The sequence below is a fragment of the Pocillopora damicornis genome, chromosome 11 (genome assembly GCF_964200805.1).
Source record: "Pocillopora damicornis chromosome 11, jaPocDami1.2, whole genome shotgun sequence".
Taxonomy (NCBI): domain Eukaryota; kingdom Metazoa; phylum Cnidaria; class Anthozoa; order Scleractinia; family Pocilloporidae; genus Pocillopora; species Pocillopora damicornis.
Window position 1 is genome coordinate 6156760 of NC_142680.1, and position 27338 is coordinate 6184097.

At 36.7% G+C, this 27338-nt stretch overlaps 3 protein-coding genes across 9 annotated transcripts in view; 1 reads left to right on the top strand and 2 right to left on the bottom strand.

Moving 5' to 3' along the window:
- Positions 1-234: 234 nt before the first annotated feature.
- Positions 235-9367, bottom strand: LOC113683737 (gamma-aminobutyric acid receptor subunit beta-like). 2 transcript variants are annotated; one of them, XM_027201008.2, is made up of 10 exons: positions 9115-9312; positions 8187-8230; positions 7439-7501; positions 6294-6403; positions 5640-5707; positions 4865-5073; positions 4217-4299; positions 3421-3552; positions 2502-2887; positions 235-1903 (listed from the first exon to the last, which is right to left on the bottom strand). In XM_027201008.2, the coding sequence occupies exons 3-10, from the start codon at positions 7498-7500 to the stop codon at positions 1640-1642; spliced, it is 1314 nt and encodes a 437-aa protein (XP_027056809.2). In that variant the 5' UTR covers position 7501; positions 8187-8230; positions 9115-9312; the 3' UTR covers positions 235-1639. The 2 variants fall into 2 exon arrangements, with proteins under 2 accessions (XP_027056809.2, XP_027056810.2); XM_027201009.2 differs by lacking the exon at positions 8187-8230 and having other exon boundaries at positions 9115-9367.
- A 418-nt stretch (positions 9368-9785) lies between these two features.
- Positions 9786-16740, bottom strand: LOC113683716 (uncharacterized). 4 transcript variants are annotated; one of them, XM_089187488.1, is made up of 7 exons: positions 16528-16740; positions 16335-16380; positions 14028-14055; positions 13211-13354; positions 12765-12899; positions 11456-11692; positions 9786-10354 (listed from the first exon to the last, which is right to left on the bottom strand). In XM_089187488.1, the coding sequence occupies exons 2-7, from the start codon at positions 16335-16337 to the stop codon at positions 10293-10295; spliced, it is 609 nt and encodes a 202-aa protein (XP_089043614.1). In that variant the 5' UTR covers positions 16338-16380; positions 16528-16740; the 3' UTR covers positions 9786-10292. The 4 variants fall into 4 exon arrangements, with proteins under 4 accessions (XP_089043614.1, XP_089043613.1, XP_089043616.1 ...); XM_089187487.1 differs by having other exon boundaries at positions 12765-12902; XM_089187490.1 differs by lacking the exon at positions 16335-16380 and having other exon boundaries at positions 16528-16732.
- Positions 16741-18072: 1332 nt separating this feature from the next.
- Positions 18073-27338, top strand: part of LOC113683725 (intraflagellar transport protein 74 homolog) — a 118970-nt gene continuing 109704 nt past the window's right edge. For 2 of the 3 annotated variants that reach the window (XM_089186755.1, XM_089186754.1), the window contains exons 1-16: positions 18073-18185; positions 19988-20094; positions 20755-20772; positions 21257-21294; positions 21699-21747; positions 22308-22388; positions 22632-22680; positions 23204-23302; positions 23838-23898; positions 24031-24090; positions 24208-24269; positions 25212-25290; positions 25870-25929; positions 26493-26555; positions 26759-26792; positions 27045-27160. In XM_089186755.1, coding sequence (XP_089042881.1) covers positions 18088-18185; positions 19988-20094; positions 20755-20772; positions 21257-21294; positions 21699-21747; positions 22308-22388; positions 22632-22680; positions 23204-23302; positions 23838-23898; positions 24031-24090; positions 24208-24269; positions 25212-25290; positions 25870-25929; positions 26493-26555; positions 26759-26792; positions 27045-27160 — 1074 coding nt within the window. In that variant the 5' untranslated portion in view covers positions 18073-18087. Of the gene's footprint in view, positions 18186-18759; positions 18855-19987; positions 20095-20754; positions 20773-21256; positions 21295-21698; positions 21748-22307; positions 22389-22631; positions 22681-23203; positions 23303-23837; positions 23899-24030; positions 24091-24207; positions 24270-25211; positions 25291-25869; positions 25930-26492; positions 26556-26758; positions 26793-27044; positions 27161-27338 lie in introns of all 3 variants that reach the window. The other variant, XM_089186756.1, reaches the window with a different exon arrangement.

Sequence of the window (27338 nt, forward strand, 5' to 3'; positions counted from 1 at the left end):
TTCGAAATATTTCTCTATAGAAGTGTACCACTTGCTGTTTGCTATTGCATTTCGCCACAGTTATTTATTGCATTTCACCAGCGAAAAATTATTGTTGTATTTTTTTATTCTGGGAATTCCCTCATTATTTGAAATTACACGAAGCGCAATATGAGAGTGAAGTATTTTCATTTCCAACCGAGTTTCTTCATTTCTTGCTGAGAATAACAATTAATTTGAGACAAGGAACAAGAGTTTTCATGAGAAACAACTAACATTCATATAACATACCTGAAATGGAAGTTGCAACTCTCTTCAAAACATGAATCTAATCATTAATAATTATTATAATAAATACTACCTGATTCACTGAAAGAAACTTTAAGTACCTTGGAAAGATAACAAGACCCTTTTCACCCATTTAATTGATTCGTGATTTAGATTTCTCTCGTAAGTACTGTGGTATTGAGCGACGGAAGACTGTGGTTTTTACTACAGTTCTAAATTGACCCTTACAGTGGTGAAGGAATTAACCCTTTCAATCCCAAGATCTAACGAGTAAATCTCCTTACTGCCTGCCATTCAGTTCTTACATTGTTAGTTTGGAGAATTTGGTATAGGATCTAGTGATAATCCCCTAATTGATATTTTTCTTTATTCTCATCACTTTTCAACTTAATATTGTATTGATGTTATGAGGAGAAATTCTGTTTTGGTCACTCATGGGAGTTAAAAGGCTATGACCCAACTTCTCCTGACAACGCGAACACGATATCTAACTTAAAGGTGATGATAATAGACAAACACACCAGCTAAAGCGTTCTTGTCTTGATCTAACACCAAGTTCTCCTAACTAATTTTCGAGAAAACGTTTAGCAGCTGAAAGGAGAATTTATAATCAGATCGTTCAAAACCGTTTGTTGAAGAACCGCACTTCCAAGAAAGCGAGTAAACGTTGATTAATTCTACATGAGCAGATATTCTGCAAAATACTCCTGTCTAAAGGCCTTTTTTTTTCAAAATTAAGTTTTTCTTTTAGTCAGGCTAGCTTGGATTCCGAGAATTATTTACTTTACCTAAATTTAAATGTGTTTACTTAATGAAGTGAGGCTTCTTATTTTTTAAAAAACTCGTTAAAAGGGTTGTTACTCGTCATTCTTGTACTGGGGGACTTGTCGTTATTCATATCCGGGGGGAAGGGGAATAGGAGGATTTTGATGTGTCAATAAAATTTATCTTATTCCTCCCTTATGCGCTGTAGTATTCCGATGATTTCCACTCATTGGCGGTCAATTTTCTAAATCTCCCCCTTTATAATCCGTTAGCTGCGACCATCCTTCGGCCGTACCCTCTGAAAACCCATGTGACCACCCCCCCCCCAAAAAAAACCTCCATCCTCCCCCCACCACCCTAGGATATAAATAATAAGCGTCCCTAAACATAAACACTCTCCAGATAGACGAGGTGAAGCGAATCTGTTTGGGTTGTGTCTTTTCCTCTTGAACAGAAAGCAAAAAATCTTCTCATGAGTAACCGCTGAGAGAGATTTTCACCTTAGAAGCAGAACATGGGCCTAACTCGTTGACCTAACTGTCCTAGAAGACTCCAAAATGGTCACACTGTCTCATTTCCATCTCATTAAATTAATCACGAGCATCCATTAGTTGGCTATCACTACCCAGTACACAAGATTAAAGAAAAGAAACGAACAAGGGAAGAGAAATCTACAGAAATTGTTTAAAATCATTCCCAGGTTTTCCCGGGTAACTCGTGCCGACAGTCCGCAAAACTTCTGGCGAAAACAGAACGATAGGAGACTTCTTTTCTGGAGGCCAGAAGCGCTGTGAACGATGGGATACACGGCTCCTCGAGAGTCTGCCACAAAGTATGACACACGGCTCCGAATCTCTGGCTCTTCGGGCATCTAAAGTTATGACAAAGATTTAAGGCTAGTAAGCTATGCCTAGAGAGCCGACATGAGAGGCGAGGTATTTAACGCAGCGGTCTAAGGACGAGCATTCCAGGTGTGAGCTCTTGTTTGGATTATGGGTGGTGTCCTGGGGCAAACTTTTCATACAGCGTCTCTTCACCCAGGAGTTATCAATGGGTACCAGCCAACCCCATGAGAGGGAGGGAGAGAGGGAGGGCAGACTGCGATTGATTAAATTCCCGTCCAGGGTAGTCACAGTACTCTAAGGCCAAGCACGGTTTAGCTGAGAAACTTAGCCCTCTCAGTTCTCAAGTGAAGAGGGATGAAGTAATTCCCCAGCACTATTTAAAAGAGTGAGGGGGGGTTAGTAATTCTCCCTACTGTCTGGCATAATATACTTATGATTTCAATTTGGAGAATTTGGTATTGGATCAGTTTTTGGTCCCCTAATTGAGTTTTCTTCTTTATTCTCCTCACTTTTCTACTTAATTCTGTGTTGATAATGTAAGGAGAAATTCTGTCTTGGTCACTAATTGTCAGCGATAAGTCGTTAACTATCGTGGGCGAACTCTTTCAATATGATTTCATTTACCTGCATGGAAGTTGATTCGGCTGGTGGTTCACCGCTTACCGACCTCGGCGGGCACTGCTGTTTGTTTACACGTCTATCAAACCGGAAGATCAACAGACACATGATCAGTGTCGTAAAGACGAAGATGAACGAAGTCATCAGGTACCAGTCGATTGCCTTCGGGTAACTGACTCGGGGCATAGTGCTGTTACTGGAACTCAGTAAGAAAACAATCGTTAGCACAGTAGTAATTCCGAGCGCTATTCGGTCACCGATGTTGGCTCGGTCCATCCAGAACACGATCCAGCTCATAATAACCATAATGATGCATGGGACGTAGAAGTTAATGAGGTAATAACCGATCCGACGACTAAATGTGAAAGTTACGATCATGTCACGGTATTTACCTGCAAGCGAAAAAGGGATTTATATCAATGAATCTCGTAACATATGTCACAAATGGTCACACGAAACTGTTGGTATTAAGGGGGTAAGTTTCTAGAGAAACATCGATGAGGGGTGTAACAAGATAATTTAGACTTATCTCCTGAGTTCGTAGTGCAAATTGGCCGCCGTATACTATACAGCTGACGTTTCAAGCGTTAGCTTTTACGTCAGAGCAAAAATTATTATACCGATATTTTCAAAGTGGCGTTATTTCTCAAGTTTAACGGTTAACCTTATCGGACATAATATATTTTCCACACGTCTGGCGTTCGTTAAGCGTGCAATTTAGATTTCAAGCCACTTGAAAAGAAACAGAATATAACTTCAAGCAAGCAAACTATATCGCTGGAGTCTCAAAAATATTCTGACGAAAATCTTTCGTTAAAAAATGGGCTCTTGTCACGACAAAAAGAGGGAGAAAACCCCTGAGGTCACTCATGGTTTTTCTTACGAGGAACACCCCTGAGGGCTTGAAGAAAGTCGTAGTGAATACCTGCAACGTACTCAACATCTTCACTAGTGTATTCTGTGCTGGTCAAATCAAATTCTGCTAATTCTATATCCAGGATGTTGATTGGATTGGGGTACTTCCATCGGTATTCCACCATGTCTCTAGTGAAGGCAACTTTAAAAAGATAACAGCCACAAGCCACTTAAAATATTCGTTCCTTATGTGTTTTAATTGACTATCTTGTGAACAGTTGGGGAGGAGGCTGTGACGAAAGTTTTTTGATTTAGTGTTACAGCAAAATCTCTGTCAAGAGTAAGTGGATATCGTCTTGAGCGAACACAGATCGAGAGTACTTTGCATGCTATAAAAACTGTCTAGTCTGGCAATTGATTCTACCATTTACCTTACCGTAAAACTGTCACATTCGGAAGGTTACTGGTTACTCACTCTTTTGTATTTGAAGCTTTTCTAATAAATTAAACGATTACGCAGTCTATTAGACCTGTTTTAACGGACACCCTGTATTATGTGGACATAGATGGAAGACCCGTGGTTGTGTGCTCCGCCCAATTTTTGATACTGCCACGGGGATCAACAATAGATTTTGCAAGTCGTGGCTTGGTAATTTCTCAAATGAGTCCACCGCAGCAAATAAGTAGAGGGCACCAGTGACGATCAAGCCTCAGCTGGTAAGCTATGAGGCTCTCCTACAAGGGCGGCTTTTATGCTCACGAGTTCACATCTCGCGAGCTAAGCCTCTGGTTCTATTATGATCTTTACAAAGAATGTTTAAAATTGAGAAACCTTACTCAGAGCAACAAAATCAGCTCATACTTACAACTTTCAAGGATAAGGCTACACTTCTGAACATCCCTTGGAAACTTTTGTAAATACATTCGACAGGACGCAGCAACAAACAACCTGTCGCAGAAGAAAGAACATTTCTTACGTATGAAGTTCATTCCATATAATTCAAACTGTCTGTCTCTTCACATCGGAGGTTCGTGCAGCCGTTTTGAAAAGGGATACTTTTCTTTTCTACGTCTCTGAATAAGTTAGTGAAAGCAGAAATCCAAAAGATTGGGTTGGGGTGGGAAGAACGTGTGCTGCTGTTGAACTGTAGTCTCGTTCCTAGACCTTCCACGGTCAAGCGGTTATACATTTCATTTTACGGTTACACGGTAGGATCTGGGTACGAGGTTAATTGAACTCTGATGCGCTTTACAAAGAGATAATTGAGATTTACCAATGAAAATGGTGCTTTTTGAGGTCTATTAAAAATTACAAGGCCACGCATACCAAAAAAAATTAAAAGGGTACGACAGTGAATATTTCCTGAGATACCAAGTGAAAAAAAACCTTTAAAATTATGTATTTTAACCATTTCCTGGTCTAGTTCAATACTTAGTGGTTGTCATTTTCCGTCGCCATATTGGAAAAAGGATCTGTTTGTTCGTGTCCACCATGACATGTTGTCTCAGTTCACCTTGAACTATAGTAGACATATCCAAATCTTGATATCAGAGCCAGTTGATTGTCCTCGTACAACTTATAGTCGTTCATGTTTGTGAAGTAAGTGTCTGGACGCCATATTTTCTGCACATCTTTGCCTTGGACAGGTAACATGCCGTTGTCATGATGCGCTAATCTTCTGTCATTCCACTCTTGGCGCAAGAACATTGATGTTGTGAACTCCTATCGAGAAATAAGTGGCGTTTATTGTTCTTGACGGCCTATTTAACTCTAAAGCTGACAAACTCCTTCTCTTTTGGCTTCCATTAATCGTATTCGAGTTAATCGTATGATTTTTAACAATGATTTATCTCTAAGTAAATATGTGTTCCTCGCAGATGAACAGTATGGATTCCAACCCATGCTTCTCCAAACCTTGCTAGTTGGGCGGTACTACCAAGTGAGCTGAAAATCCATATGATGGGTGGATATGAAATTAATTTAAAGGGTTTTTTGTCCCCATACAGGGATCCACAGGTCATAAATTCTTATCTAATGTCAATAATTATAATCAGATATCTGATTATAATTATTGACATTAAATGAGAATTTATGACCTTTGGATAATATTCAAGTAAGAAATGATCCACGCAAGTCAGCTAGAATTGAAAAACTTGTAGGATTAGAAGCCTGAAAAGTGATTTTCATCCACAAGTGTACAGTGGAAGAATTGATAAACTAAACTGCAAATACATAGAAACTAAAACCTAAAGTAATCTAATGTTAAATATATTAAACAAATTACTCACCATATTAGATTCCTTAATATTTGTAAAAGATTGAATTGCCATACTGAGATACACTACAACTGGTTTCTCTAAGGAAAAAAAGATAAATTTTTATTTCTTTTTTCAGTTTGCATTAATTATTCATCTATTTTTAATGATAATCCTGGTCAGGGAAAAAAATCTGTCACGCACGAGCTTTTAAGAGTTGAGATCATATCGTGACTCCTTTCCCATTAAAATTACGAGGTAACACAATAGACACCATTAATTTGTTTCCATGGTAACACTCACTTACTCCCCGGAGTAGTTAATCTACTAGATGTTATTCCTCTTATTGTAAATCCCAAAATAAGATTACAATTGCTCCCTTCTAATTGTCAAATATTTCCCTATAACCTCCAGTGTTCGGCGTTTTATCGAAATAACACCCCTAGCTGATGAGGTTGTCTATTTTAATCACCTGCTTCTTGGCTGAAATATGGATTTTTGAGAAGAGGTTACATGTTGATCAGTTCTGGAGTAAAGGAGTAACCTACGGACCACTTTTTTTACTTTCTCTCGCCCTATGCCCTTGCGCGGTTCACCCTCCTCCGTCTTCCATAAAAGGAAACTTAGAGGACGGCTACACAGGCTGATTAAGACAGGAGTTTTTCACAGATCATCGGAGAGACTTACGTCCTACTCGGGGTCTGGTGTTTTTGTCGTAATCATTATCTTCCAGGATACTATCCAAAATGAACGTGGCATTGGCTATCTCTGTTCTGTCAAAGTGAGATATCTCATTGCTATAATTAAAGTGAACAAGAAGGTAGTCAGGAGGACTTAATTAAACAGAAACAAACAAATGTTCTTCAACTGTTCAAGCTAGGAGCTAAAACTTTAAGGTTGATGTTCAGAGCTGGCGGAGCCGGATGAGATCCGGCGAATCGAAAGCAGAGCGCAGATACGGTTCAGGACCCTGTCGCCTTTGATTGTGAAAACTGAATTGTTGGAATCGTAAGCCAACAGATGGCCCGAAAACCCGCATTGTAATTGTTTGGTTCTTGCCGCTTGCACCTATTACAATCTTGAGCTCACTCGCTCAAAAAAATCAGAGTCATAAGCATAATCAGATGAAAACTGAACTGCTTGTTTTGTCAAGCTTAGGACTCCGTATTCGACTCTAACTGTCGTGTGTTATTGAGACTGCAGAGGTTCTGAACGAGACTTTATCATTAGCAAAAAATCCCCTCTGGGAGAATAGGAGCTTTTAAATGTCCTTTCACTCGAGAAAAAGTAAGGTATAACGAAAAAAAAGGCCATACCCCTCATAACGAAAAAAAAGGCCATACCGTCAAATTCCAGTTGAAATATTAAAGTGCTACTTGTCTATTTCCCTGTTGTTATAGCCTAGGACCAGGCCCCCTTTATTAACGCTTCAGCACAAGCGTTTCTTCGCCCCCGAAAAAGTATAAGATCCTCAGCAACGCGAGCCTCCGATAGGTCTGCAAGGGGTCTGGCACTGATAATAGTACCAGACTCCCGGTAAAACTCTCTCCGACCCGTCTTAATTCTTCTAGTAAGTGGAGAAACGTACTTCCTGCAACGCTGATAATGATGGCCTGCTCGTAGGTTACTGTTGTAAAGTCAGAGTGAATCGTGAGAGAGAATGAGTGGGTGAGAAAACACTCCTGAGAACTCCCCTAACGATGGCAAGTGTAGTCTCTTAACCAAACCATTCACGGCCAAGCGGGTATAACATTTCAGTTACAGTTACACAGGAGGATCTGTGCACGAGATTATGGCAAGTGTGCAATCTATCTAGTAAATTAGAGACTCACCAGTTTCCATGATATTTCATTAATAGGAGGGGTATAAGCCATCCCTGCAGAAACGTATCCATACTGAGGAGAAAAAAATACCCAAGGCCTTACAAAAAATAAATGCGTTGAACATTTTTGAACTGAGTAAGAAAAATTCAAGACAATTTTTCACTTTCAAACCCCCAAAGTTTCAAAAAGTAGGCCAAAGCACACCAAACAAAAAATCTTACTCGTCAAAAACGCTTTTATTTGAATGAGAAACTAAAATAAGCTTTCCTGCAACAAGTCTTCGGCTGAGAACGCAGAAATGCTCATTATTGGACAGCGGTTTCTTGCGGAACTCAGAAATAGAGGCTTTTGAATTCCCGTCAGTAGCCTGTTGATTTCATGAGGCTTTACCAAACCAATAACCACCCGTTAGGGCTCGTGTAGAGAAGGAATTAAGTGACAGGAAACGATTAACGACGAGATAAGGCGTGTCATTTCTTTGCGCCTGCTCAGCCCAGTTTCTTTATGTCAAGCATCAAAAAAATGATGATTTACATGCGCAGGCATGACAATAAAAACTATACCATAATCAAAGAACTATTTTTTAATATTTACTTAATATATAATTACTTAATGTGTACAGAAATTTTTCGGCAACACGAGTTTTAATCAACTCGTCAATGTCGCTGTGCGTAAAAACGTGGCTTACTTCAACCTCGTTCCCAGGGTCCTCCCAAGGAAGAACGAGAGAGGACCCTGGAAACAAGGTTAAGCTTACTTTTCATCTTCCCTCCTGCGGGATTTTCCGTGATGTTTCAAAAGCTAAATATAACAAGAGGAAGCAAAACTATAACATTCATTTATCTATCTGTTATTTGATGGAATTACATAATTATGTTTGTCCTGAAACAACCATCAGCGCCTTAAATAGACGTGAACAGATTCCGTCGAAGATAATTCCATATATGGTAAATTTTCCGACGTAATTGTAGAAATCAAAGCAAGCTTATCCTGTTCTTACGGTGTTAAAACGTTGATTTGTGCTATTTTAGAGCGTTGCGTTGTGACGCGGTGATTGGCTGATCAATTACTCCACCTTGTTAGTTGTTTGTGATAGTGATTCACTTAAGAAGGGCAAAAGAAAATTTCCCTAAATATTGTGTCTCCGCATTGTCTAGAAAATTAGAACTTTATCAAGAGCTATTTTGCTTGGGTCCAATTTTCGCAGATGTTGTCGAACTATTTTCACTTAGCGTTTTTTAAATAGCTGCGCATGTTTTTACAAATAAAATTCGACGTATTCCAGTCATTTCAAACGCAGCAGGAGATTTCTGTGGTCTCCCGAAAAGCGATACAAAATCTATTCCCTAATTCAAACACATTTTTGAGAAGCAATAGCAAAACTTGAAAACCTTTTCGATGAGAATATCGTTTTTGCTTAGGGTCGTTTTGAACTAAGAGTCATGTCGGTTTTTTTCCATATTCCTTTTTTCATTACGATGGCGTAATAAATTGATTTTATAATAGTTTAAATTTTACTCAACGTTACCGTATCATTCGTAAGTTTTAGGGCGAAGGAATAGCTCCTAATTCAACCAGGAAGAGGAACAGTTCAAAACCGCTAAGTTTTATCTGTACACTATTATTTGGCAAGTCTACTTCTGTATTTCTTTAACTTCAAGCGATAATCTATGAAGAAATCTTACCTTTTGCAGAATTTCAGTGTGATAAACCACAAAATTCTTGGCTAAAAACGGCCGCAAATAAAAGAGTCACATTCAACAACGGTTTTTTCTCTATCCAACGGTTGTTCTGCGAAAATCACTGCCAATATGTAAAGTGCCTCTACAAAGCACGCTTGAAAGATGTGGCGTTTAGATGGAGTGAAAATATTGACTGAATGCAGATAAAACAAGGATTATTAGCTTCATTTCGCATCAGTTAAATAATTTGCAAAATAAATCACCAGAGACGCAATGGAGAACGCAGGTAGTAAAAATTTACATAAGTTCTTTAACCAAAGTTATGAAATATCCGCATTTCATAAGGAAACCTTCTTGATCCAATTCAACGTAATGAAATATTGATCATGTTCGGTTAAAATAATGTCCTTAAGTACTTGCCGCAAGAAGAAATAAACTCTTATTTTGGAATCATCTTCTCTATATGAAACTTAAAACGCAACTCTTGGATGACAACAGTAAATTTTGGAATTAACTCAAAAGCTTAGCCGCTGCAACTCCTCAGATTAATATTGCGAGATATTTTTAACCAGCTAACTGTTTGAAATATTATTCTTTTTTTTTTTCAAAAGTTTTCCAGATAATTTTTGTCACTCCCCTTTCAAAATATGACATTTAAAGCATAACATTTGTCCGATGTATTTCGACCCTCTATTTTATTGAATTTTATTAATGAAACATTGCTATAGCATTTAACTTCTTACTTAAAAAAAATTTTCATTATTTGAGTTCTCACAATACCTAACGTGAGAATCAAGTTCTTTAATGTCCAACAGAGTGTCTTTATCTCTTGCTAGGAATAAAAATCAATTTGCTACAAGAAACAGGGTTTGTATCTACCAAAAATGTTATTTATATTACACAAATAAAATGAAAGCAAAAGCTCTCTCCCACTTGAATCTATCCATTAAGAAAAATTATTGAAATAAATGTTTTGAAAGAAAGCTAATTCACTAAACCAAAATGCCAGACAATTTTCGCTCTATGGGCTACTCACGTCATCGTAGATTACTCAACGTTTTACTTTTTCAAAATAGCTTAAAACATTCCAATTTTTTGGGGGGGTATTTCTAGCATTATAAAGTTAAATAAAAGAAAAACTAAACACTAGAGACTTTTGCTTTTCAGTTACGCATGCCAGATCAGAGCATCTCACTGTTCTCTTCCTTCAGTATCAGAGGTGAAAGAAAGTTGGTCACAAACTCTGAAAATTAAACAGCAGTAGAAGTTTAATCATTTCTTGACTGGATAACTGAAAAATGACTGACTGACTGACTGATTGATAAAAATGACTGACTGACTGACTGACTGGCAGATTGACTGCCTGACTGACTGACGACTGACTGGCTGACTAGCTGGCTGACTGAGTGGCTGACTGGCTGACTGGCTGACTGACTAACTGACTGTCTGGCTGGCTAGCTGACTGACTGACTGGCTGACTGGCTGACTGACTGACTGACTGACTGACTGACTGATAGACTGATAAATTGACTTAACGGATGGGTGACTATCTCACTGAAATTGTCACTGACCGACTTTGAGTGGTGCGCTGTGACATAAGAACCAAGTTTTTACCAATTGGATTTATGGCCCAAGAAACAAGCATTCGGGCCATAAATGCGATTGGAAAAACGAGGTTCTTTCATTAACAGTGCGGACCGAGGAAAAACTGTTAGTAAGATATTTGTTAGATCTCTGAGTTTAAATATAGGGGGGGTTGTTTCAATTCAGACAAACTTTTGAATTTAGATTGACCAATCAGATCACGTACAATCTGAGACATAGTAAACAGACTTATTAGCTGACTCATTGATCGGCCGACTGACTGGCTGACTGACGCATAGACTTGGTGAATGAGTGACTGTTCAATAACCGATTGATAGATTGACTGAGTGCATGAATAAATGACTGATTGACTCTGACTGACTGACTTACGAGCGACTGACTGACTGACTTATTTGGTGAATGAGTGTCTGTTCAATAACCGATTGATAGATTGACTGAGTGCATGAATAAATGACTGACTAACTCTGACTGACTGACTTACGAGTGACTGACTGACTGACTTATTTGGTGAATGAGTGTCTGTTCAATAACCGATTGATAGATTGACTGACAGCATGAATGAATGACTGACTGACTTCAGCGCCTGTCAACTTAACCAACTTATTTTCCGAATTAATGATTGATTGACTGTTGAATAACTAATAAACAGATTGGCAAGTAGACTGGCTTAATGTTTGACTAACTGGCCGACTGACAGTTTTCTTTCTGGCTCAAAATCATAACAAGGTGGATTAGATACCTTCCATAGTTATCTTTCGGTCATCCGAAAGTTTTGTCATCGCCAGTATTTCGTTTATCTCGTCGGTGGGGACATCATCCAGAAAATGCAGCGATCTCTTGATTGTCTTTCCTTCAATGAAGCCACGATGGTCAGAATCGAATACAGTGAACAACATGGCGGCCTCGTCGTCCTGCATCATACTTCGCTGTTTTTCCATCAAGTTGACAAATTTTTTAAAATCTATAGCGCCCTCATCTTAGAGATAAAATCACAATTATTTCTAAGAAAACTTTCCTTCATAATTATTATCATCATCTTCATCAAATTTATTACTATTATAGATAATCACCGTTATCACTGAGATCATTATAGGCCGGTCTCTAGTGATTCCCGTGGGGGGGGGGGGAGGGGGGATTGGAGGATTTCTACAACTTTTTCTCCTTTGCAAAGGGTTCCATTCTTATTCGTAAAGCATTTGCTTCTCATCTTCGATGGAATTTTTAATTTCAAAACTTATACTAAGGGTGGTCATTATTACAGGATCGTCTAGGGGGGTAGGGGTGGGGTCGCAAACAATAGAGATGGTGGATTAAAGAAATTGACTGCCAATTGACTGTCAATAAGGGGGTGGGGGGGGGTAGAATCATTAAGGTAAATTTTAAATCCTGCATCGAATCCTCCCCTCACCTTTTCCTGATCCCTTAGCAATAGGACCTAAGCTATCGAGCGCTTTTCGATTGATTGTCACAAAACCAAAACCAACGTAATCGGAGCAGCCAAACAGAGCAAAGTAATGACAAAAGCAGAAAGAATAATCGTTCATTACTTCAATAATACAATAACGCTTTAGCTCTGAATGACTTGGACGACATTAGAACCTGGAGAACAATCTGTCCCAGCTGCAACATAGCGAGGACTCTCCTATGTCCACCGTGGTGCTGCTTCTAGCAATTTGAACTTTTGTTTCCTGTTTTGTTTTTCTCGTTCTATATATGAGTAGCTTTAGTTATCAGTAATCATTAACGAGGAATCCACTGTAATTGGATAAGTTGTAGTGGTCTCCCTGCCGTAATATTCTAGTTGGGCAAAGCTAAATAAATAAATAAATAAATAAAGAACTCAAAATAACAACAAACTACCTGTGGCGCGGGAAATGCATGTGACCCAAAATGCTTTTGCTTGTAGTGTTAGATCTGATTGGTTGAGAGGATGGCGCGAGTTTTCTCAGCCAATCACGGAGCAAAGTGAGAAAAAACCAACGCAACCCCGGATTACTTTCGGGTCTCAAATGAAAACTGCTTCAGTGAAAGATTAGAATTATGCTTACAAATCGGAAAGTCGTCCTTTGTCCATTTTTCTCCTTGCATTTTCTCGTCTTCCCTCGACTTCTTCCTTTTTCGCCGTTTGCCATTTTCTGTTTCATTCGTCTTTTCATTTTCCAGCTCGTCTTTGTCGCCAAGTGCTAGTACGTCAAAATAGAAAGGTGCTAAGCTATCGAACCGTTAAATTTTGGTGCCTATCTTGGATGGGCACTAACACAGCGTACCTAAAATTGTTTATGTATCAATATTTTAAAATAATTCACTCTCTTGGCGTCAGGCACTCCATAGATTTTGAGATTTCGACTGCGTGACGATGAAAGCCACCAATAAACGCATATTTAGAACAGCAATAAGCTTGTAAAGCCAAAATATTTCAAATGCAAAGCACTTTTAGCCCATTGTCAAACTCTTTTAGCCACTGCAGAAGAAGCAATATTCCGGCTATTCTCACCGTCGTAGTCCAAGTCGTTCACAAGTTCCTGAACTTCGTGATCGGTTGGGTTCAAGCCAAGCATGCGCATAGCATACTTTAGTTCCTTTGTGGATAACTGACCGTTTTCATTCAGGTCAAAGCATCTGAACGCCTCGACGTATTCTATTAGGAAATTGAATGTTAATGAGTAATTATATTGAATTTATCTTGCTTTCCAATTGAAAATTCAGTGGAGTTTCAGGCGGGACGTGTAAACAAAACTGGAGAGCCTAAATTAGCATCTGGCCTTTTATTTGATAAACAACAAAGTCCTGCACTTTCCTGTTTGGCTTTAAAGCTCGGTTTTTTAGAAAGAAACGTGGTGAAAATCCGTTCAGCAAAGAGGAACGAGTCTCGCATAAATACCTCCACAGGACGAAATCACATGTTTCCGTATTTCTGAAACTTGGCGGAAACATGCAACTCCATGTTTCCGTTATGTTTAACATGCACAAAAAGTGGTCCGGTTCCGTTGTATACGCAGCAACGGAAACGCGAGAAAACGTCACGAAACCGGTAACGGAAACACAGGTTATCCGTCGTGTTTCCAGAACGGTTTAACATGTTTCTGCCACGTTTCCGTTTACGGATTCTTGCAATTTCGTCCTGTGAGCTCGTACCTAGTATCTCTATTCATGGTAATTTCAAGTGCTCTCGTTAGTTTTTTAAATAGAGTGACATCACCGGAGTAACTAAGTATTCAGACTACTTCAAGGAAGAAGGTCAAATAAGATTTGAAAAAGTGTTGTTTAACCTGATGAGTCAGTACTTCCTGAAAAGGAACAACTGGACTAACCTTCAATTTCCTGCTGTGTAAGTTTTTCCTACGGACACGAAATCAAGATGGTACGACATAACATAAATTCAGGTCTTGTCTTTAAACTAATGGAGATGATTAAGCACAGATTAAGCGACTTCCTTTCGTGATATTTTCTCAAGTCAGACAACACACCTCCTTCAAATTTTTCTGTATCCGACAGAAAACTTTCTCCCCCAATAAGACTATTTAACTCGTGGTTATTTAAACTTCAGACGCAATCCCATCGGCGTGTTTGTTTCCGATCAAGTAACAGCTATTTATTTCTATCTTTCGAGCCCCAGGGTCCACTTCCTTCTTGCCTCCGTAGAAAGAGAAAGGACGATGGAACCAAGGTTGTCTTGTGAGAGCAATCGAAATTATGTCGTTTAAAAGAGCTAAATTATAATATTTTGGGAATTTTTGATTACGAATTGAATTAAACTTCTTTTTAAATTAAAAGACCTTCAGGTAGGTTTTAAGAGAAAAATGTTCTTGCAGGCGACCAAAATGTTTTATGCATTGTGTTCTAATGAGCAGCTGGAAAGCATCAGGGTAGTCATGGATACTTTGGAAGACCCTCTTAGAAGCAGCAACGTAAATGACCATCTTTAGGTCGACTGAAATGCGTTTTTAACAGGGCGAGTCTCTTTAAGTGACGGTCGCCATGTAATTATCTCTCTTTGGATCGCAAATAAAATTACCGCCCGAAGGCTTTATCGAATTTTTAAGCAATATGAATTTCAAAGTAGTTTACCACTACTTGAAAACCGACGTGACACAAATGTTCTTGAGATAGATAAATGAATAATTTTTTTCTGCTTCGTTTCATCAAAGTTAACTTATTAACAATCTTTTTATTCTAATTATTCACCATTTGCCCTTTCGATCAGTCAATAAAAAATATGGTTTATGTATAATAAATATACCATATGATGGAAAACAGGAACTCAGAATTTCGTGAAGATCGCTTATGCTAAAACTGCAGGGAATTTACTTGGTTTTGAACTTACGCGGCTGATGGTATTACCCATTTTTGCCACAAACTGTTCATACCTTTTCCCATAATTATTGCATTTTTCCGTTTATTGATGGCTAAGCGGGTAAATTTATATGCAAAGTTGTGTTATGTGAAGTTTTTATATGAAATAATTCATATTTGTACTGCGGTTGTAGATGAAAGTGAAATGTGATCATCGCAGTAAATTTTCCAATTTAAGCAATTGGAAAGAAGAAGCCTGAAAAAAATCAGGGCTTCAACGGGATTCGAACCCGTGACCTCCGCGATACCGGTGCGATGCTCTACCAACTGAGCTATGTAGCCACACATTGGGAGCGAGGTCAATTTATTGAGTTCATATTTTCCCGTGCAGTGAAATGATGTGAAGTTTTTATATGAAATAATTCATATTTGTACTGCGGTTGTAGATGAAAGTGAAATGTGATCATCGCAGTAAATTTTCCAATTTAAGCAATTGGAAAGAAGAAGCCTGAAAAAAATCAGGGCTTCAACGGGATTCGAACCCGTGACCTCCGCGATACCGGTGCGATGCTCTACCAACTGAGCTATGTAGCCACACATTGGGAGCGAGGTCAATTTAAAGTTGTGTTAACTCGCCTTACTGGCATATGACTCAGAACATCTGCAAGAAATACGACAGCTTTCGTGTCTGTTTCTTTCCAGAGAGAACTTAATTTTTAGGCCATTTCAATTATCTCTGTTTTTACCCAAAGCACCGTGTAAAAAATGAAATTAATATCACTTTGTTAGACATTATAGAGCATTTCGCGGGCCAAAATAGAGAATTTAGCAGGCTAAAATGCTCACACGCTTGCGTGGGTGTTTAGATTGTTTTGTTGTCATGTTTTTAAGCTTTGGGCATAAATATGTTTTGGGCTCAACACAATTCTTTAAGTCCGAGCTGCTTGGTGAGGGTTAAAATAATTCTGGGAAGGGCCGAAAAGATATTTATGATCAAGAACATAAACTCTATTGTCTTAATATCTTTAGGACAAAAGTCTATTCCAACTTCCATGTTTCCCATCATTTTTCATTTTGCTAAATGCTATAGTCTCGATATTCTGACGCCCAAAACGTTATGAATATTCTTAAAAGCTAAAATATGATTAGCAATGAATTTTCAACCATTTTACAGAGGTTAAGACAATTGAAACGGGTCAACTTAACTGCTGTAAAAGCTCTCTTTAACAGAAAGCAAATTGTTTCAGACAGCGATAACTATATTTTTAGTGGCTTAGTATTAGTAATGACTGCTTGAATCAAAAACATAAGCAAGTTTCGCTTACCATTAGTCTCTCTCAACATTAACTTGGTTATAAACTGTTCCTCGTCCTTCGGAGATTATAATATCAAAACTGGTTAACGGTCAGTAAAGCTATATTCATTATCATCTGGTTAAACACTGCGAGAAAACCTCCTAATTGCTTCGGTATGAGTTATGACGCCATGACAAAGCGATAAAGAAGTCATCTCGCTTACCTTTGGAAGCTCTTAGCAGCAATTGGATTTTAAAATTGTTTAGAAAGTTTTTCAGAGTTATTTTAAATGAGCAATGAAGGTAATCCGTGACTACAGGAAAAACTCCGCCATTGCATCTGAAAGAAGAGTCACTCTGGCTTTTAAGCGTTTTACATTTGCTTTAGCACGCCGTTCATTGATATCTGTCACTTATCAAATTTCAAAACACTTGTCGCATATGGTATATTAAATATGTGTATATTGAAAAACAAATGAATTCCATGTAAGATTAGAAGATAAAAGCCATCTGTTGTAAGTCTGTTGTAAGGCTAACACAAAAAAATTGATTGATAAACGGCAAGATGTGGCTGACTTGTGTAAATACCAGATAATCCAGCTACAACCGGAAAATTGCCTCTTCTCGTGTCGAACACACTGCGTTTACATTGACGTGTTTTTCTCTAGAGAGAATAAGCTTTTTATTTAGCAGCGCTCTAGAGCCATGATGTTCGAGCTCTCTAGAGTTAAGATACACAAAAAAATTTTGTATACGTTAAAAAAAATACTTTCCTCTCATCATATTCAAGTTAAGCTTTACAGAAATTTATAAACGATTCGAGACTCTCCACAATAAAGCGACCGTCTCAGCGAGTATATAACTTAGTTCAGTTATGTTTATTTCATATGCTTCATACCACAAACTAGCTACCGACCAGTGCTTAGCAAAATCTGATTCGAATTAAGAGATAAAAGATTATTCAAAGCCTTTGTGATGCTATATTATCCTGAACATGATTTTGATCGCCTATTTTTTAATTAATATCTTTTTTTTTTACAAACTTCGAGGCTTAAACACATTTTTCATTCGAAACAAAGTACTAATATAGCACTCAAACTAAACAAAACCAACCCGTTTATGGTACGAACGTTATTGGTGAAATACAATTTTACCGTTAATCAGTGTACTAAAAATTGTATTTTTCTGTTTTTAGTGGTTGTGACATTTTCAGAAATTATGTCTAGTAGGTTTCATAAACAAATCATTGTTATTATATTTCAGTGATCTAAGTAACAAAAAAAACGAAATGAAAGTTTTCGAACGCAAACTTATACCCTATTCACACCAGCAAAATATGTTTTGTTAAACTGGTTTTTACTGAAGGAAAATCATAAACAGAGAACTGAAAAACTTAATTTTCCATAGGATTCAAGTACTTGCTAACTTGCATTTGAAATGTGCTACTGACATTTAAGCAAAAAAATACTTGGTTAAGTAGTATCTAAAAGAAAAAAAATTAAACGGTGTTAAACAAAACAACTCTAAAACATGTTTAAGCTTTGGTGTGAATGAGGTATTAGTCTAGTCTAGAACTGTCCAAGATTGATCCGATGAGGATATCATCCCTGAATCGCACATTAAGGTCACGAGAATAAAGAAATTGATCACTAACTAAACACTGTTCATGTTGCAGGAAATTGCAATAAACCATTTATTGTCAAGCGGTGGTGGGAAGTCTACGATCAACTGTCGTTGACGATCGCCCCTCTGTGTACACATACTGCGGACCTATTTAGTTGGTCATGCCATGCACAGCGGTTTTGCATTCGCAACCCATAAGTCATTGCGAGATTCTTAGGTTTGTTGCTGCAGAAATCAACAGTGGAAAACTTACCCAAATGTAAGTTAATTTCTGTTTTTTATGGCTGTAATTTCCCAGAAATGCCTAAAAATATCTGCAGTTAATAATCATTTTCAATTAAGATCAATTCTTCCGCGAGAAAAGTTAACTTTTGACGGTGTGAATGTGCTGATGTTGTTGCTATGATCATATAAACACCGTATGACAAACGATCGCCATTTGCATTGAGAATGGCATTGAATAACCACAACTTTTTATTACAAGCAGCCGTTGAACTCGTGCTTTTGCTTTAATTTTTTTCCTGCTCCAGGATTCGTCCTGTATTTGTTTTGTAGAAATTTCCAAACTAAAAAAAGAGAAAAAATTCTAATTCGCCCTTCACGAATTTGATGTTTGACGAAAATTGTTACCATTACTTCTCCTGCGAGCCCTAACCATTAAAAACAGAGCTTTAATGTGTAATATTTTTGCACTAATAATGCTTTAAATGTTTTTGGAATTACGCCGAGTAACAATGTACACTACGTGTACAATACTCAGCCGAAGATGGTCTCAATTATCACTAGTAGCTGTAACATATTTTGATCTGTTATGATGTACTCGTTTTTAAAAGTTTACCACAGAAATTTAGGAGCAGCTAAAAAGTAGAGGGCTACTGATTTCCTACCTTTTACCAGTCTTTGAAGAACAAGGAGTAACACTGAAAAGGTTATTAAACCCTTTAACTCCTAAGAGTGACTAGCATCTAATGTAAATTCTCCTTACATTATCACCCTGAATCAAACATTAAGGTCATGAGAATAAATGAAATGATCACCTACCAAAGAAGCTCCACATTGCTAACCAAATTCTCTTGGTCAGCACCTTACGAAGTGTATAGAGAACAGTATGGAGAATATACATACTGATGTTTCAGTGTAAAGGGTTAATTGTTGTTATTTAGGAGATGTGAGCGAGTGGTCCTGAATTCATGACTAAAAATTAGGATTAAAAGCTACAATTATCATTTCACATTAAAAAATTCTTAAAATGTTTACTAGCTCAGTCCCATGAGTTTGTCAGCTATTTTTCCATGGCTATGCTTTAGCTTAAAATAACTTATTGATAAAAATGAAGTAAAATTAGGTTTACTGTAGCTACTTTCTTTGCTCTGCAATAAGTACGTGTAGATTACCTTATTCCTTGAACAATGAGGATACAAGTCAAACTAGTTTAACTCTTTCACTCCCAAAATATAAATTTGAGTACTCCTTAATAAGCAACCTTGAGGTCATTACATTTCTTTCAGTGGTAGTTCTAAGAATTTAGTCTTATACCAAAGGAGTAACCCTTAGTTGAGAATTGAATCAACCTCCAAATTCTCAGATCTAATATTATGAGTGATGAATGAAAAACAAAGTATAGAATCACTGTTTAGATATTGCAAGGGAAAGAGTTAACCCTTTAACTCCCATGAGTGATCAAGAGAGAACCTTTCCTTAAAATATCAGTACAATATCAAGTGGAAAAGTAATGAGAATAAAGCAGAAGTTAATTTAGGGGACCTTAAGTTGATCCAATACTAAATTCTCTCAAGTAATATCAAAAGATTGTATGGCAGACAGTAGGAAGAATTACTAAATACATTAGATTTTGGGAGTGAAAGAGTCAAGGTACGTCACAGTAGATCTACCATCATTTCTATCATCATTTCTGTTATTTTTCACAAATTGAATTGATATGAATGTTATCAACCTGAATTGCAATTATATTTAGTTAGTACAAAAGGTAGTCAAGGCATTTCTCAAAGAGGATAGCATTTGGTAGATGGTAAAAATAATTATTATTTGTTAAAACTGTAGGAGTGATTTTGGAGGAGGACGTCCACCTTCTGCACGAGGTTACAGACCACCTTCTGGGAAAGGAATGAGACCAGGAAGTGGAGCAAGAGGAAGGATGCCCCCAAGCTGTATCCTATTTCATTAAGGTTTAATTTTAGATTTTTGCTAAGCTCAGATGGATGTAGAGACAGTATTTAACCCAGAAGCCTGGCCACTAAGATTGAAAAATATAACATGGTTTGAAGGCTGTTTGGGTCACAGGGGACTTTGAGAGCAGCTTTTTCATGCAGTATCTTAACCTATTAACTCCCAAGATCTTATCAATAAGTTTCCCTTTCATATTACATTCACATCTCCTTGCCCACCTTTCAACCCTCAAAAGAGAGTCAGTACCCTGAGAGTCAGTATTGGGAACGTATTGAGAACAGTGTGAACAGTATGCATACCAATGTTAAGCTGTGTGGGGTTAATTAGACAAAAGAATGATAGTAGGTGTCATTTCAAGATAACAACTCCCAGCTGATATTTTTCTTAGTTCTCATAATCTGTTTGCAAGACAGTGTCTTAAAATCATAATGAGAAATTACTTGTCAATCACGTCTGTGAATTAAAGGTTAAAGTGAACCTTTTAGGGCAAGACAAAAAAAATTATACCCAAGATTGTGATTATTTGAAAATGTTACCAGTAATTAGAAAATGTATGCAGTAGTAAGAACATGACTGAATGATTGAAGGGTGTATCCATGCATTCTTGATTCCTTAACAAATATTTTTACTACTTATAACAGCTATGGGAAGACCTCCAGGTAATGAATGAAGTAAACCCATTGAATTCATAAAGCGTCTACATGTACTTGAAGTATGAAATGTAGAAAGAGGACAGAAAATTAAGCTGCTAAATTTAATAAAATAAAATTGCTTTGTTGCTATGGCATGGAAAGAAATGTTATGTCTCCGATAGAGGTCACATGCAGATTAGCTCTGGATGGTGGAACAGATTTTGAGAAGGATTTGGTTCATTATTGTGCATTTATTCTAGTTTTTCAAGGCTTTGAGTATTGTTGAAACAAGCCAACCAAATTTATTGATTCAATTTAGGTATTTAAAGGGATTTACAATGCACTGAAATATGGGGTGGCATTAAACACTAACATCTTTTTTATTTGTAATTTTTCTACTCAGAAATTCAAAGAGACTGAAATAATATGTTGAGCCAGGTCTGTTACAACTGATCTATAGCAGTTGTAACCTTTATTAACTATTAAAAAATTGATATTCTACTCTCTTAAGGTACTGCTGCAATGAGACTGCCTCCAGGAACTGGAATGGTAAGTGCTATCTTTTACTGACAAATGCCAAATGCTAGAGGTGAAAGGTAATTTTTATTGCAAAATCACTGCACAAAATTAAATTAACCTATTTAGTCACCTCTGTGGTGGGGCAAGCTTTGCACCTCACAAAGAAAGAGTCTGTCTTGTTAGAATACCCATCCTGTAGTTAAAGCAGCAATTATAGGATGAACAAAGGCAAGCCTGGTGACCTCATGGCTTATTTGTTGCTGGGTTCAACAGTGGGATGATAACATGTTGTGGTGTTGTCATTTTGAAATTTGATATAACATGCTCTCAGCCAGCTAAGGAAAAAGGTAGAAATGTAACTAACTTGTGAGTAATACTATAATTAATGTAGTAACTGGATGAAATTTTGTTAATTTGAACCTTATATTCAACAGGCCCCAGGCACTGCCAGGCCAGGATCAAGAGCTGGTGAATTGGGTGGAGGTGAAGAATGTCAAATGCTACTGCATTTTTGATAATTTAATTCGATGTTTCATGGACACATTTAACCACAAAACATAATGACCAAGTATGTTAAGAATACATTGTGATAGGAAAGGTCATGCCAAACCCTTAGGGAAAATTAGAATTTAATGTTGCTTTGACAAAATTGAATTTCCTTTTGGTAAAAATAATTATTCAAAATCCTAGAAACATATGGTTGGCTGCAAAATGAATCAGAGTGTATTTGTTTGAGTAAAATACTTAATGAAACTTGCTTAAATTTGATGTGATTCATGGTTAGAATGATTGAATTTCAAATTTATTCCTTTGTACATGTAACTATGAATTTGAAGATATCTATTATTTTTGGAATGGCATAGAAAAAATCAAATGCCTCTGTCAATGAAAAGCTTTCAGCTCCCAATGACTTTTTATTTAATAGTGAGTTCAGTTCAGTTTTATTCAGTGGAAGTTCTATAATCACAAGGTAAATTGTTTGGTCTGAGCCTTCTAATTTAGTGATCTTGTGATCAAAGCTGTATTTTTTTTCTTTGTTTTAGCTTTGAATGCACAGATAAGAGTAGCAGAGAGACCAATGACAAAGCAAGGCTTAACTGGAATGAAGACTTCAGCTGGCAGAGGTTAGATTTAATTTAACGCTCAAGATATATGGAGCAACAATTTGATACAAAGTAAATCAGCAATTAAATATTCAAATGTTATTTCATAAAATGAATGTCAGTTCAGATCATTCAAAAACTACGCTTGCATTACTGTAAATGCATGTAGTTTCTTGCTTTTGTTTAAGTTGCTGCTGTGTTTATATTAAGCAATGTGTTTCTCTTTGCTTGAAAATCTTATGATGGTTGTTTTTTTTCATCAAGGTCCACAGAGGGCAATTTATGACAAGTCTTTCTACATGGGGCAACTGAGGTAACTAGGTGTTATTGAAATATTATACTTTCCAGCAGTCTGGACAATGACATAATAAAGATAAGAGAAAAACTCCTAGATTATAAGCAATATGTATTTGAAGAGTTTGTCACCCCAGTTAGTGAAAAGATTAGTATATAGTGTGCTTGTTTTCAAGTTTATGATTATACAGAGTTGCAAATTAGCCATTAGACAAATAAATTTCAAATTTTTGTTTAAATTTAAGTATATTTAGCATCCAAATCAATGTCAGTATCTGAGCAAATACCCACCTACCCCTCCCTTAACCCAACATCAGCCCTTATCGTTTTATCAGGCAACTGTTGTTGGGTTGAGGGAGGGGTGGGAGGGGTACATGTTGGTATGCAGTTACTTAGGTACTGACATTGATCCTAGCACCCCTAACATCAATTTAAAAGAGACGTAAAAAAAATTATTTTTCTCTTAAACATTGCAATAGGTTAAACAAACAAATTATATGACTAGAATGTTATTTAATTTTTTGCTTGTTTGTTTGTCTCAGGGCAAAAATTACAGAGCTTGCAGCAGAGATAGCAAAAATGCAAAAAGAGGTTGACCAGTTCAACCAAGAGAATGCAACATTTCTAACTTATGAAAAACGGTATGATGGGTTTTCTTTTCTTAATATATTTTAATTTCTGCAGTATACTTACTATCATTATAATCTCACAGCTTTTTTACCTTTTACACCCTAACATTAGTGTGCATTTTCTCCAAACTTTTCTTTATGCATTTCTTAAGGTACTAGTGAGGAGAATTTGTTTAACAATCAAGAGCTTCTTTAGTTGGTGATCATTTCCTTTATTCTCATGACCTTAATGTGTGAGTCCAGCATGATATTGTAAGAAAAAATTAGATGCCACCCTCTCTTAGTGGTTAAAGGGTTATGGCAAATAGTGTAATGCTGCATGTCCTTTAATTTGTAAAAATGACATGATGTGCTACAATTTTTGTTTTGCCTGAATTCAAATTTCATGTTTTCCACATGTAAATTTAGAATAATTGTTACAGTAATTAAAATTGTTGATAATGCAAGAAAGACTAGATGTACTGGAAATGTGTGGGATGTCTGCATTCATTTTCAATATATATGAAGAGGAATTGATAAAATTAAGGTTCTCTTTTTCACATTCCAGAGCTGAAGGTTTAGCCACAGAAATCAAAGAACTCCAAGGACAATTAGCTGATTATAACACGGTAATAACACAAAATCAATACAATGTTCTTCTAGCTGTTGAAATAGACAACGCTAATTAGGTAGTTGAGTAAATACAGTTGTAAAAGGAATGAGTGCTCTCTCTCATCTTTTCTATTTTAAATTTGTAACAGCTGTTGGACAAAATTAACACAGACACAGAAATGGATGACATTGTTCAAGACTTCAATGCAGTGAGTTTTTCCTGTTTCTTTAATCCCAGTTAAATAATATCAGTGTGTGTTGTAATGTATGTTCCTTATGGCCAAGGCTGCAAATGAACACTGATTGTAATCTTTTTTCTACTTAAGCTTAAAATTCAGAATGAGCGGGAACAGAATTCCATTGATGAATTATTCACTCAGAGAAGAGAGTAAGTAAACTCTTATAATTATAATTATTGTGGTAAGTTACTTGTCACATAAAGAAATTGACTGTCAACAAAAACTGAAATGACTGTATATTGTTCTTACCACTGTCAGCACTGCATGCTGCAACCAGTCTCATGGCAATAGATAGTAGAATAAAATGTTTGCAACTAAATTTGCCATGTAAGTCTCTAATGTGGAGGACTGTGTTTGGTAGTTAGGTGAGAAAATTACTTTTTTTAAATTACTTTTTAGTGTAGTGTATACACTATATCCAAACACATGTTCACTTACTCATCTAATCATTTACTAATCAAGTTACATATATTGTAATACCATAAAGACTATAACATCATGGTAACGCTGTCTGTACATTAAGTGCATGTCAGATGTTGATTAGTTCTTATTTCCTTCTTCTATGCAAAGAGCAGCAGATAAAGCAACTAACTCAACTAATTGTTCAATAACTCCTCTAATCATTTGCTAATCAAGTTACATACACCATAATACCATGAATACTCTAACATCACAGTAATGCAACCAGTTCATTGACTGCATGTGATGTTGATAATGTTTCTTCATTCTTTTTTCTCAGCCAAGAGCAGCAGATAAAGCAACTGACTCAACTAATTGGTTCACTAACTCTACCAATCATTCACTAATCAAGTTACATAAATTCCTCTTGTACCATAAAGACTCAAACGTCTCAATAATGCAGCCTGTAAATTAACTACATGTGATATTGATTGTTTCTTCATTCTTTTTTCTCAGCCAAGAGCAGCAGATAAAGCAACTGACTCAACTAATTGGTTCACTAACTCTACCAATCATTCACTAATCAAGTTACACAAATTCCCCTTATACCATAAAGACTCAAACGTCTCAATAATGCAGCCTGTACATTAACTACATGTGATATTGATTGTTTCTTCATTCTTTTTTCTCAGTAAAGAGCAGCAGATAAAACAACTGGAGCTTGAACTTGACCAGGAACGGAGAATGGCTGAGAGCTTGGTGGAAGACATGGTAAAACTAAGAATTCAGTTCAAATTTTGCAGGAAAACTTAGATTATTCATTGAACTGGCTGTTACTTTATGAAATGATTAATACTGAACATGATTTTGAGTGCAATGTGGTGTTAATAGGCTCACATAAATTTTTTAATTATGTTAAAATTATTACTGATTATTAAGCTTAATCCATCATGGTCAAGAAAGGAATCAGTCAGCTTCTATTCTCCTGACCTTTTTGCTTGGTAATATTTTGATTATGTTAAAAGAAGTGATCATCAGGGTTTTTGAGCTAGAAAAAGAGAAGGCAACTTTTTTTTCCTAATACATTTACTATGTCTTTCACTGACTGCAGTTACAGTTTACCTTGTATGACCTTACGTTTTGACCATCTGCACTGCATAAACATCAGGAAGCTACTACAATTCTAGAACAAATTTATGAAAATACAAGCTCTATTACTTTAATCTAATATTTGAAAGACATCAGCATATGAGTTAACTTTAAACTAATAAAACTGTTGCTTCTGTTGTCCTTGTTTTTTATAGTGTTTTGAAAGACTAACCATTTTCCTTTTGTGATATTTCCTTGCAGCCTCCTGATCAGAGAGCAAAGTATGCTAAGTTGAAAAATGTCAACAATTCTCTGCAGACAGTGAGTATAAATTTTAATATTTTATTTTTCTCTCCAAGACAACAGTTTTATTTGGGTAATTGTGAAGAACAGCTCCTTGAAAAAAACCTGTTGGCCAACAGACGAGCTTAAAACTGTCAGCTGGCTGATGGCCAACTGTTGGCCATCACTCAGGCGACATTTGGCCAGCAGTCAGTTGACAGTTGGGTGACAGGTTTGTTCAGAGAGTTGTTCTTCACAATTACCTTTAATTTTTTTAAACATTTGAGTAGCAACACACCTTTTCCTGACTTATCCTGGGTAAAACTTGCACAAATAAATGTAGATAACATGTTTGTTATGAAGAACATGCAGGTAAATATAGTATGTGGCTAGATTCCTGCACAAAGAGGCAGAGGTACAGCAGTGAACAGCACACAGTGTGTGTAAATAAATAAGGAAATATGACACGTTTTTAGCTCATTTGTAGAATAAGGAGTTCCTTTGTTATAGCTGAAGCATTCAAGCTTCATGTAATTTTTTTGCTTCTGATTGTTGTAATACTAGTTTTATGACATAGAATGTTTTCTTGCCTCACTTGACAGGAACTTGAACAGAAACAGCAGGACCTGGATGCTCTCACAACTCGCATTCAGAATCTTGAAGATGTAAGCACTTTAAGTATAGTACATGAAATGTGTTTGTACAGGTCTGTGTAGAGTGCAATGCAACTTTACATGTTTGAAATATCAGTAATAATTGTTATCTTATAACAAGGCACCTACTGAGTCACAGAGTCGTGAATTTGACTGCACAGCATTGCTACAGGTTTAACTGTTATGTTAATAGTGTTTGTTTAATATTTCAACAGGAGGTATCCAGTTCTCCAGTTAAACAAGAAGCAGGTATAACATATAGTCCTCTTAAAATGTTTGTACTTAAACCTTTGACTTCAAGAAGTGAGGATTATTGAATGTTCATCACTTGAAATTTTGAGGGAAAATTTCGTTTTTTTTTTTTTTTTTTTTAATTTTCCCTCGAATTTCAATTTGCTAACCAGGAAAGTTACTGTAACAATAGTCAAGGTTACCAGCCAGAGGGTGTTATTATCTGATGATAAATACAGCTGTGTAACACAGCAACATCTCTACTTGCAGTGACATTATATGAAAAATTGAACGAACTGGGAGAGAAGAAACAAAGTTTGCTTGATGAGATGGAGAAAGAGAACAAAGGAACTCCTGCTGAAGAAAGAGAGAGACTCTTGAAACAGGTAAATCTCTCGGCGACAGTATGAGAATAGGAGAAATCCGCTATTGGTTGTTTACATTGTTTTTGAATAAGTTAAGTGACTAACCTGCTCAGGCCATTTGATTTTACCCTTATCGTTGACGGTGGATAATGAACATAGTGGTTTTAAAAAAGTCCTCTCAGACGTGCTTTGTTAGTGA

Bases quoted from the DNA above. Each gene is read 5' to 3' on its own strand.
- LOC113683737 (XM_027201009.2), bottom strand. From the start codon at position 7,500: ATGGATACGTTTCTGCAGGGATGGCTTATACCCCTCCTATTAATGAAA. The intron at 5,074-5,639 runs GTGAGTAATTTG...ATTTCTCGATAG, and splicing joins ATATTAAGGAATCTAATATG to GAGTTCACAACATCAATGTT. The intron at 3,553-4,216 runs GTAAGTATGAGC...ATCTTTTTAAAG, and splicing joins TAGCCTTATCCTTGAAAGTT to TTGCCTTCACTAGAGACATG.
- LOC113683716 (XM_089187487.1), bottom strand. The intron at 13,355-14,027 runs GTTAGTCCAGTT...ATTTCCTAATAG, and splicing joins TACACAGCAGGAAATTGAAG to AATACGTCGAGGCGTTCAGA. The intron at 10,355-11,455 runs GTATCTAATCCA...TTTAATTTTCAG, and splicing joins CCGAAAGATAACTATGGAAG to AGTTTGTGACCAACTTTCTT.